The sequence below is a fragment of the Balaenoptera ricei genome, chromosome 10 (genome assembly GCF_028023285.1).
Source record: "Balaenoptera ricei isolate mBalRic1 chromosome 10, mBalRic1.hap2, whole genome shotgun sequence".
NCBI classification, from domain to species: Eukaryota; Metazoa; Chordata; class Mammalia; order Artiodactyla; family Balaenopteridae; genus Balaenoptera; species Balaenoptera ricei.
The window spans coordinates 31311934-31324131 of NC_082648.1; the positions used below are offsets into that span (position 1 = coordinate 31311934).

General features: G+C 33.6%; 1 protein-coding gene across 2 annotated transcripts in view; it reads right to left on the bottom strand.

Annotated features, from left to right (window-relative positions):
* CPNE8 (copine 8) overlaps window positions 1–12198 on the bottom strand; it is a 306320-nt gene that overhangs the window by 128748 nt on the left and 165374 nt on the right. For both annotated transcript variants that reach the window (XM_059934544.1, XM_059934545.1), the window contains exons 9-10: window positions 6726–6830; window positions 5335–5376 (exon numbers count right to left, since the gene is read on the bottom strand). In XM_059934544.1, the coding sequence (XP_059790527.1) occupies window positions 5335–5376; window positions 6726–6830 (147 nt within the window). The remainder of the gene's footprint in view (window positions 1–5334; window positions 5377–6725; window positions 6831–12198) is intronic.

Genomic DNA, 12198 nt, shown 5'->3' on the forward strand with positions numbered 1-12198 from the left:
TTTCAAAATATACACTCATTCATCTCTACCAAATTACCAAAATTGTTGTTACATAAGACTTTTACCTAAGAATGATTCATCCATTTTTTACATCATATTGAAAGCAAGGTACAGGAATACCTTGGAGGTATTGTTAGTTTGGTGCCAGACCACCACAGGAAAGTAAATATCACAATAAAGTGAGTCACATGAATTTTGGGGGTTTGCAGTGCATATAAAAGTTATGTTCATTCTCCAAATAGATCACATGCTGGCCACAAAACAAGTATCTATAAATTTAAGAAGATTGCAATCATATCAAGCATCTTCTATGACCACAACGGTATGAAACTAGAAATAAACACGGAAATCACTGCAAAATCACAAAATGTTAAGGCTAAACAATATGGCAAAAAACAATCAATGGGTCACTGAGAAAACCAAAGAGGACATTAGAAAAGACCTGAAGACAAATAAAAATGGAAACACAGTGATCCAAAAGTTATGGGATGCAGCAAAAGCAGTTCTAAGAGGGAAGTTTATAGTGATACAAGCCTACCTCAGGAAACAAGAAACTCTCAAATAAAGAATCAAACCTTACACATAAAGGAACTAAAAAAAGAAGAACAAATAAAACCCAAAGATAGTAGAAGGAGAAAAATAATAAGTATCAGAGCAGAAATATATGAAAGAGAGCAAAAACAGAAAAGACTAATGAATCAGAAGCTAGTTCTCTGAAATAATAAACATATTGATAAACATTTAGCCATGCTCATCAATAAAAAAAGAGGGCCCAAATAAATAAAATCAGAAACGAAAGGGACAAGTTACAACTGATACCACAGAAATACAAAAGATCATAAGAGAATACTAAAACAATTACACACCAATACAATGAACAACCTAACATAAAATAGACAACTAAGAAGAAATAGATAAATTCCTAGAAATGTACACTCTCCCAAGACTAAATCAAGAGGACATTTTAAATAAAGACCAATTCCAGTAATGACATTGAATTGGTAATCAAAAAACTCCCAACAAACAAAAGTTCAGGACCAGATGGATTCACAGGTCAATTCTACCATCATTTAAATCACTTAAGCATTTAACCATAATTTAATCATTTAACATTTAACACAATCATTTAACAGCTATCCTTCTCAAACCTATTCCAAAAAGTTGAAGAGGAAGGTACGTCAGAATCACTATGATATCAAAACCAGACAAGATGCCACAAAAAAGAAAATTACAGGCAAATATCACTGATGAGCAGACATGCAAAAATCCTCAACAAAATATTAGCAGACGGAATTCAAAATACATTTAAAGGATCATAGACCATGATCACGTAGTATTTATGCCAAGGATGCAAAAATGGTTCAATATCTGCAAATCAATAAATGTAGTACACCACATTAACAAACCAAAGGATAAAAAGTATGTGATCATCTCAATAGATGCAGAAAAATCTACTGACAAATTCAATATCCATTTATGATAAAAACTCTCAACAAAGTGGATATATAGGAAACATACCTCAACATAATAAAGGCTATACATGACAAGCCCACAGCCAACATCATACTCAATGCAGAAAGGCTCAAAGCATTTCCTCTAAGATCAGGAACAAGAAGAAGATGCCCACTCCTGCCACTTTCATTCAACAAAGTATTAAACGTCCCAACCACAGAAATCAGATGAGAAAAAAAATTAAAAGGAATCCAAACTGGAAAGGAAGAAGTAAAGTGTCACTCTTTGCAGATGACATGATACTATATATATATATATCTATATATATATATCTATATATATATAGATATATATATATGAAATTCTAAAAATGCTATCAGAAAACTATTAGAACTAACAAATACATTCAGTGTCAGGATACAAAATTAACATACAGAAATCTGTTGCATTCCTATACACTAACAACAAACTATCAGAAGGAGAAATTAAGAAAACAATCCAAGTTACAACTGCATCAAAAAAATAAAATGCCTAGGAATAAATTTAACCAAGGAGGTAAAAGATTTATACTCAGAATACTCTAATACATTGTTGAAAGAAATTGAAGATGAAACAAAAAAAAAATGGAATGACATACTACGCTCATGTATTGGAAGGATTTATATTGTTAAAGTGACCACACTACCGAAGGCAATCTACAGATTCAAAATCATCCCTATCAAAATACCAATGGCATTTTTCACAGAAGTAGGATCAATAACTCCCAAATTTGTATGGAAATCTCTGATAGACAAAGCAATCTTGAGAGAGAAGAAGAAAGCTTCAGGTATCACTCTGCCTGATTTCAAAGTGTACTACAAAGCTACTGTAATCAAATATTATGGTACTAGAACAAAAACAGAACCATGTATCAGTGGAACAGAATAGAGAACCCAGAAATAAACCCACAATTACACGGTCAATTAATCTACAACAAAGGAGGGAAGAATATAAAATTGAGAAAAGAGAGATTGTTCAATAAATAATGTTGGGAAAACTGGACAGCTATATTCACAAGAATCAACCTGGGCTACTTATTCACACCATATACAAAAATAAACTCAAAATGGATTAAGACTTAAGTGTAAGAACTGAAACTATAAAATGCCTAAAAGAAAAAGTAGGCAGTATACTCTCTTACATTCATCTTAGCAATAATATTTTGGATCTGTCTCCACAGGCATAGGAAACAAAAGAAAAAGTGAACAAACGGGACTATATCAAACCAAAAAGCTTTTGTACATCAGAAGAAACTATCAAGAAATAAAAACACAGCTTACTGAATGAAAGAAGATATTAGCAAACAATATATCTGAAAAGGGGTTAATATCAAAAATATGGAAGGAACTCATACAACTCAACAACAATAAAAACAAACAAACAGAATAAGAAATGGGAGAGGACCTAAATAGACACTTTTCCAAAGAAGACATACAGATGGCACATACACCAGGCACATGAAAAGATGCTCAATATCACTAATCATCAGGCAAATTTCAAATCAAAACCTCAATGAGCTATCACTTTACACATGTTCAGAATGACTATCATCAAAAAGACAACAAATAACAAGTGTTGGTGAGAATATGGAGCAAAGAGAATCCTCATGTATTGTTGGTGGGATTGTAAATTGGTGAAGCTACTATGGAACACAGTAAGACAAATTCTCAGAAAATTAAAGAACCACCACATGATCCAGCAATTTCACTTCTGGGTATTTTCCCAAAGAAAACAAAAACACTAATTTGAAAAGATATATGCACACCAATGTTCATTGCAGCATTATTTACAATAGCCAATATATGGAAGCAACCCAAGTTTCATTTGATAGATGAGGAAGATGATACACACACACACACACAATGGAATATTACTTAGAAATTTAAAAAAATTGAAATCTTACCATTTGCGACATGGATGAATATAGAAGGTATTATAATAAGTGAAGTAAGTCAGACAGAAAAAGACAAATACCTCATGATCTCACTTATATGCATAATGTAAAACAAACAAACAAACAAAACTAACAAACAAAATGAAAACAGACTCGTAGATACAGAGAACAATTGGGTGGGTGCCAGAATGTAGGCAGGTAGTGGGTATGTGAAATAGGTGTAGGTGGTTAAGAGGTACAAACCTTCAATTATGTAATAACTAAGTCATGGCATACTACACAACATAAGCAATATGTTCAATAACATTGTAATAACTTTCTATGATGATAGATGGTTATAAGACTTATCCTGGTGATAATTTCATAATCTATGCAAATGTTAAAATACTTTGTGGGCTTCCCTGGTGGCGCAGTGGTTAAGAATCTGCCTGCCAATGCAGGGGACACGGGTTCGAGCCCTGGTCTGGGAAGATCCCACATGCTGCGGAGCAACTGGGCCCGTGAGCCACAACTGCTGAGCCTGTGCGTCTGGAGCCTGTGCTCTGCAACGGGAGAGGCCACGACAGTGAGAGGCCCACGCACCGCAATGAAGAGTGGCCCCCACTCGCTGCAACTGGAGAAAGCCCTCACACAGAAACGAAGACCCAACACACCCAAAAATAAATAAATAAATAAATAAATAAATTTATTAAAAAAAAAAAAACTTTGTAGTACACCTGAAACTAACAATATTGTATGCCAACTCTATTTCATTTTAAAATGTTATGTTCACACTGTACTGTTGTCTATGAAGTTTGCAATAGCATTATGTCTAAAAGAAGCAATGTGCATACCTTAATTAGAAAATACTTAATCACTAAAAATGCTAATCATCATCTGAGCCTTTGGCCAGTCACAATCTTTCTGCTGGTGGAGGGCCTTGCCTTGATGAATTTTTCTACCCATGTAATCAGAAGAAATAAGGGGAGGTGCTTCCTCAGGACAGGCCACTATTTCAATCAAATTTGTTCCTGTATTAACAGTAGTGCTTGGGTATCTAGACATTCTCATCTTTAGGGGCTTGGCTGCTGGCTTATATAAAACACAGAGAGAATGACCTTGCTTAGATCTTGAGCTTTAACCTAATGCTTCAGCTCCGTTTACCAGTGAGCTCTAGGCTGGAATGGAGAACACTAGCCAAGTAAAATTAAGTGCCTTTGATTTCCCACTTATTCTCCTTTGGTATCTGTATATTCAGTCCCTTCAGGAACCACCTAAAGAAACAGTTATCTAGAGCAAGGTGAGATTTGAGCATGTCTGGGTCCCTTGGCTTAACATCATTTAAAAACACCTCAATATCAATCCTACTTAAAACAGTAGAAACAGTGGAAAAATACTTATAAAAGAAAGAGAAAAAGTAGTGTGTTCCATTCTTTTACTCATTAACATGCTGTGGTATGCAGAGGGAGACCATGATTTTGGAGTTCTGCTTAACTATTTTTATTGGCAATCACCAGACATAATTTCAGAGTTTTGTTTTGCTGTTTGTTTGTGAGGTGTGTGTCTTTTTTTTTTCTTTTTGGAGGGGGAGCTCAGGTGTGGTCCCATGGATGATAGGTGTAGAAAGGTTATAGGAATCTTCAGAGAGATTATGAGATACAGAAATTTGAGAATCACTACTCTAGATATAAAACTAGAAATCTGTAAATGTGCATAATGAGAACTCATCAAGTCCAAGTTGAAAATCTTTACTATATTAATAGAAAGAAGGACGACCTCTATTTTATTTCACAAGTTTAATACAATCATTCTTAAAATCTCATGTGAACACCTCAGTAATGCTTAGAAAAACAAGACAAAAAATATTCAATCTAAAATTAAAATTTGAAAATGTGGTCATTTCAGTATATTTGCTTCTTAAAGCATTATAAGTTTTAAGAGCAAAAACAAAAGAAAAGACAATGCCTTACCTTCCATCTCGATCCCAGTCATACACCTCTACTTTGACTGTTCTGTCCATGGGGAAAACATACACACAGAGTGAAGTTACTTAGTAAGATCAAATTAACATATGACTGAATGTTAAAAAATAAGTTATAGATTTTCTTAGATAAAATAGTGTATGCTTTCAAGTTTTACAAAATAGTTTAAAGTTGATTTTGCTAATTTTAATACTATTCTTCAATTTATATCTTAAAATAGGTTTCTAAAATCATACAGATTTTTAATTCTTTAAACAGAGTAGGAAAGTATATGGGAAAAGCATTTATAGTTTGACATAGCTTCTCGATGGAGAGGAATAGAGCTACTCCTCCACTCTTCAAAACCATTATCTTAGAGAAGTATTTCTCAATCTCAGCATGGATCAGAATCACATGGAGGGCTTGTCAAAACGTGAATTGTTGGACCTCATGCCCAGTGTTCCCAGTTCAGTAGCCTTGGGTTCGGCCCAAGAATTTAATTTATACAAGTTTCATCAGGTGCTGCTGATGCTCTAACTAGGAACCATATTATAAGAATCACTTTCTTAGAATGAGTCTAATTAAATAAAGTTATGATACTACTAAATGAATAAAGTGACAGTCAAGCAGCATAATAAATTTTAAAGTAAATTTAATGACATATACCAATATACCAATCAATAGTTCTTTCTATGATATTTGTTAATATAATAAATCTTCATTTTTCTAATATACGAGTAATAAGATAAACAAAATATCTTTTGGGGTGAATAGGGGTTTTTGTATTATAATCTTACAATCAACTTTCATAAGAAAAAGAAAAGTTCTTTGATACTAAGAAATCTTCAGGTATATTGTGGGAAGATCTTCAGGGCCACTTCACCCACCTATTTGTAAAACACCAGAATCTCCCTGTTCTACATCTCTAGAACTTTTATAATTCAGCCACCATGGGAGCAATGATGTCAAATAGGATTCTCAGGAGGAAATCAGGGTTTATAACATATGTAGTCATAATCTTATGTATCTTGTATATTTACTTATTCCTCTCTAGAAAGATAATAAATACCAAATGAAAATCTTGAGGCAATGAAAATTCTGGGATGATTTTTGAATATGTTAAACAAATATTCAATATATTTTTAGCACTTTGCACATTTTTTTCTTGAAAAATTAGTTAAACCAAATTTTAATTTCTCATATTATCCCTCCTCCCCAAATCATTGTGGATTAAAAAAAAAGTTATTTAAAAAATTCTGAATAAATCAACTATGCTTTTGTAAATACACACTTACATTGGTAAAGAAGCCAACTTAATTTTTAAAATTCAACTTAGATTATTGGATACAAAATCTATAGTGAATATTCAAAACTCTCAGAAAAGTTGTCATTTATTTTACCTGTCATAATCGCCATTACATAAAGCTCTGACTGAGATCTTGAATGCTTGCCATATAGGATTTAGAGTGTTTTTGACAACTTCTGTTTTATGACAAATTGTAAAACTGTAAAAAAAAGTTTTCAGTTATTTTCATGATTCAGTTATAATATATTGTTTTAGTAGTCATTCTTCTGTTTCTTTTTGTGCAGAATACATGTTACCAGTCCCTCTATTGCTGCTATATCAGTCAATAAAAAGAGACTTGCAGTTTTAAAACTTTAAAGATTAGCTCAACATAACATAAAGCAATGAGATTTTGCAATGAGTTTACTAAAAATGATCTGCAAATTCAATAAATCCTAAAGCTGCTTTGTAAATACTCTCTATAAAAATTGTGGTGACATATTGATACAGTGAAAAGTATCCATGGGTCACTAAGAATATGAAGGTCATCAGTAACCCTGAGAAGGGCAGTTTTGTTGGAGTGCTGGAGACAAAAATCTGGTTGGAATGGGTTTAAGAAAGAGAAGAGAAACTGAGGCAGAGTGTATAAACAACACTTTTGAGCAGTTTAGCTGTAAAGAGAAAAAGAGAAATTGGGGATAGCTTAAAGGGGAAAGATTAGTCAAGAGAAACGTTTGTTTTTTGTTACTTTTTTTTTCAAGATGAAAGAAATAACAGCAAGGTTGCATGCTTAAGGAAAAAGTACATTAGAGAGAAAACAATTTGTGATTCATGAAAGAAAGGGGATAAAAGATAGAGCAATGTCCTGAAGTAGATGGAAATGGATGGGATAGAGGGAATCCATGGAGGGGTTGGCCTTGGGAGCACAGATAGTCATTTTGCAGAGCATTCAGGAAGGTCGATCACAGGGGTAGATGCTGTGATGGGATCTTGCAGAAGTTCTCCTCTTGCTTCCGTTTTCTTATTAAATAGAAAGCAAGATAACCAGCAGAGAAGGAAGAAGGCAAAAGTGCTAAACTGTCTGGGAGGGAGGGAACACTGATGGATTAAGGAAAGGGAGTAAGATTCCTGGGGAGGGCTAAGGGCCTATTTAAGATTAATGTAATAAATTTATATTCAGACCACTCAGTATGTGGTTCTTTCTTTCTTTAAACTGTTGACTCTATGTACCTAAAGAATCCCTAAAGGGAAGAAAGATAGCAATTCAAGAATATATAATAAGGGGTAGAATCCATGGAGCCTTAAACTAGGTTTTCTGATTCAAATTCCAGTATTGTTTCCACCGAATCATTCAATCTCCAGACATCAATCAGGTCCTGGAAAAGTTCTTGCCTAAATGCAAATTTATGCAGCAGTTACTGAGCTATAAAATGTTTTAAATAAGCTTGTTAGAACAATACCTAAACTCAACCTTCACTAAAACCTTAGTCATGAAGTGTTCTAAATTCAAGGGATCCCTCTAATAGGCATGAACATGAGAATATTACATAACTACCATAGTGAACATACTGTAATTAAGCCCCACAAGGAAATAATCTCATTTTGAAAGGGCCTTGAGTCCATTTTCCTCTTCTCAGGCAAGAAAGGGTCTCTCTGCATTAAGAGATCAAATAGAAACATAATATAAATGGATCATGTATTCAATTTAATATTTATGGCATTAGTGCCATACTCTTCCTGGTAGTATCCTCAACTATCTAAAGAAAATCATGTTACTAAATTGACAGAGCTCAAGAGAATATGTGTATATAATGTGGCCAAAGGCTCTCTAAGTTGAATCACCCAAAGCAATGTAGGAGTCACTGGGGGCAAAAGACATTAAAGAAAGAGAGAGGATAGAGAAGACTCTAAAAGGTTAATCAACAGCCAACATCGTCCTCAATGGTGAAAAACCGAAACCATTTCCACTAAGATCAGGAACAAGACAAGGTTGCCCACTCTCACCACTATTATTCAACATCGTTTTGGAAGTTTTAGCCACAGCAGTCAGAGAAGAAAAAGAAATAAAAGGAATCCAAATCGGAAAAGAAGAAGTAAAGCTGTCACTGTCTGCAGATGACATGATACTATACATAGAGAATCCTAAAGATGCTACCAGAAAACTACAAGAGCTAATCAATGAATTTGGTAAAGTAGCAGGATACAAAATTAATGCACAGAATACTCTGGCATTCCTATAAATTAATTATGAAAAATCTGAAAGTGAAATTAAGAAAACACTCCCATTTACCACTGCAACAAAAAGAATAAAATATCTAGGAATAAACCTACCTAAGGAGACAAAAGACCTGTATGCAGAAAATTATAAGACACTGATGAAAGAAATTAAAGATGATACAAATAGATGGAGAGATATGCCATGTTCTTGGATTGGAAGAATCAACATTGTGAAAATGACTCTACTACCCAAAGCAATCTACAGATTCAATGCAATCCCTATCAAAGTACCACTGGCATTTTTCACAGAACTAGAACAAAAAATTTCACAATTTGTATGGAAACACAAAAGACCCCAAATAGCCAAAGCAATCTTGAGAACGAAAAATGGAGCTGGAGGAATCAGGCTCCCTGACTTCAGATTATACTACAAAGCTACAGTAATCAAGACAGTATGGTACTGGCACAAAAACAGAAATATAGATCAATGGAACAGGATAGAAAACCCAGAGATAAACCCACGCACATATGGTCACCTTATCTTTGATAAAGGAGGCAAGAATATACAGTGGAGAAAAGACAGCCTCTTCAATAAGTGGTGCTGGGAAAACTGGACAGATATATGTAAAAGTATGAAATTAGAAGACTCCCTAACACCATACACAAAAATAAACTCAAAATGGATTAAAGATCTAAATGTAAGGCCAGACACTATCAAACTCTTAGAGGAAAACATAGTCAGAACACTCTATGACATAAATCACAGCAAGATCCTTTTTGACCCACCTCCTAGAGAAATGGAAATACAAACAAAAATAAACAAATGAGACCTAATGAAACTTAAAGTCTTTTGCACAGCAAAGGAAACCATAAACAACACAAAAAGACAACCCTAGAATGGGAGAAAATATTTGCAAATGAAGCAACTGACAAAGGATTAATCTCCAAAATTTACAAGCAGCACATGCAGCTCAATATCAGAAAAACAAACAACCCAATCCAAAAATGGGCAGAAGACCTAAATAGACATTTCTCCAAAGAAGATATACAGATTGCCAACAAACACATGAAAGAATGCTCAACATCATTAATCATTAGAGAAATGCAAATCAAAAGTACAATGTGATATCATCTCACAGCAGTCAGAATGGCCATCATCAAAAAATCTAGAAACAATAAATGCCGGAGAGGGTGTGGAGAAAAGGGAACCCTCTTGCACTGTTGGTGGGAATGTAAATTGATATAGTCACTATGGAGAAGAGTATGGAGGTTCCTTAAAAAACTAAAAATAGAACTACCATACGACCCAGCAATCCCACTACTGGGTATATGCCCTGAGAAAACCATAATTCAAACAGAGTCATGTACCAAAATGTTCATTGCAGTTCTATTTACAATAGCCAGGACATGGAAGCAACCTAAGTGTCCATCAACAGATGAATGTATAAAGAAGATGTGGCACATATATACAATGGAATATTACTCAGCCATAAAAATAAACGAAATTGAGTTATTTGTAGTGAGTTGGATGGACCTAGAGTCTGTCATACAGAGTGAAGTAAGTCAGAAAGGGAAAAACAAATACCGTATGCTAACACATATATATGGAATCTAAGAGAAAAAAAAAAAAAAAGGTCATGAAGAACCTAGTGGCAAGACGGGAATAAAGACACAGACCTACTAGAGAATGGACTTGAGGATATGGGCAGGGGGAAGGGTAAGCTGTGACAAAGTGAGAGAGTGGCATGGACATATATACACTACCAAATATAAAATAGATAGCTAGTGGGAAGCAGCCGCATAGCACAGGGAGATCAGCTCGGTGGTTTGTGACCACATAGATGGGTGGGATAGGGAGGGTGGGAGGGAGGGAGACGCAAGAGGGAAGAGATACGGAAACATATGTATATGTATAACTGATTCACTTTGTTATAAAGCAGAAACTAACACACCATTGTAAAGCAATTATACTCCAATAAAGATGTTAAAAAAATAAATAAATAAAAGGTTAATCAAAATATCTAAAGCAGAGGGAAGAAAATTAAAGGAGATAAGGGAGAAGTAGGCAGGAGAAAAACAGAGGGAATCAAATGAGAAAAAGCAAAAGTACACAAAAATAGTTAAGAAAAATTCATAGGGACAAAAGTATGTATATTGTTTTCATAAACAGGCATCTGCCTATCTTCATAACACTACATATTCTTAAAGATTTACAAAGGGACTTTCTCTTCTTCTCTTATATCTTATTCTAATATATACCAATCTTTGGTATGGTGATAGATACAGATACCTAGCTATATAGGTATCTAGATAGGTAGGTAGAAGATAGATAGATGAAAGATGGATGATAGATAGATAATAGATTAAATGGATAGATAGAGAGCTAAATAGAGATAGAGCAACCAATGAACCATCTTCAAACGAACATGCTCAACAATCTACTGACTTCTAGGCCTTTTTGCTTACAGTTAAATCAAAATTTCTGTCATATTCCTAGTATTATCAGCCATAGTAATTAAATACTTTGAAACTTCTTCTCTTAATAAAGTGACTCACTTTCTTAGTGAGCTACTTTAAGGGAGGTAGTCATCTGTCTTCTATTAATCATTCTCATTTGTAAAGTATTAGATGTTATATAGACAGCAAAATCTCTCCAGTAATTCCAGCACTAGTGTAATTAGTGAAAATTCTAACAGGAGTCTGAGGTAGCTCTTTCTACTATTCAGGAGTATTGCTATATAAATATAAATGTGTATGTATATATGTATTACCCATAGCATTATTAAGAAAAATATTTTTATTAAATAACCTGTGTTAAAATACTTTAAATGAAGCCAATTACCAAAAAACAGTTATTCCAAAGGAAAATTATTACCTAATTATGAATACAGGTCAAATTACTAAATAATGTGAAGGCAAGAAAATAAGAATTTATAATCATATATTATTATGGATTTTCATTAATGCTTACAGTTGAAATTAAGTTTTACTCTTTCTTATAATATGAGCCTCAAACACTAGGCAACAAGCAATTTGTGAAGTAGCTCCATGTTCAAATACATGTTAAAAATGAAGATAAAGTCTTTGCAGTTACAAAGACACACATAAAAAGTGAGGAGTAAAAGCATTTTTATTCATTCAAAACTCATCAGAACAAAACATATGTATATTAATACATTAATACATATGTCCTAATATATATATTTGGATCTAGCTGGCGAACTATTTTTTGTGTGTAACGCAAGTGGAAAGTTTTCTGAATTGAGATTCACAATATTTTAGCAATAGTTATTTTTAAATGATTTGAGATTTTTGGATTAGTTGCACTCAATATTTATATTTTATTTAATCAAGTTAATACCATTTTTATA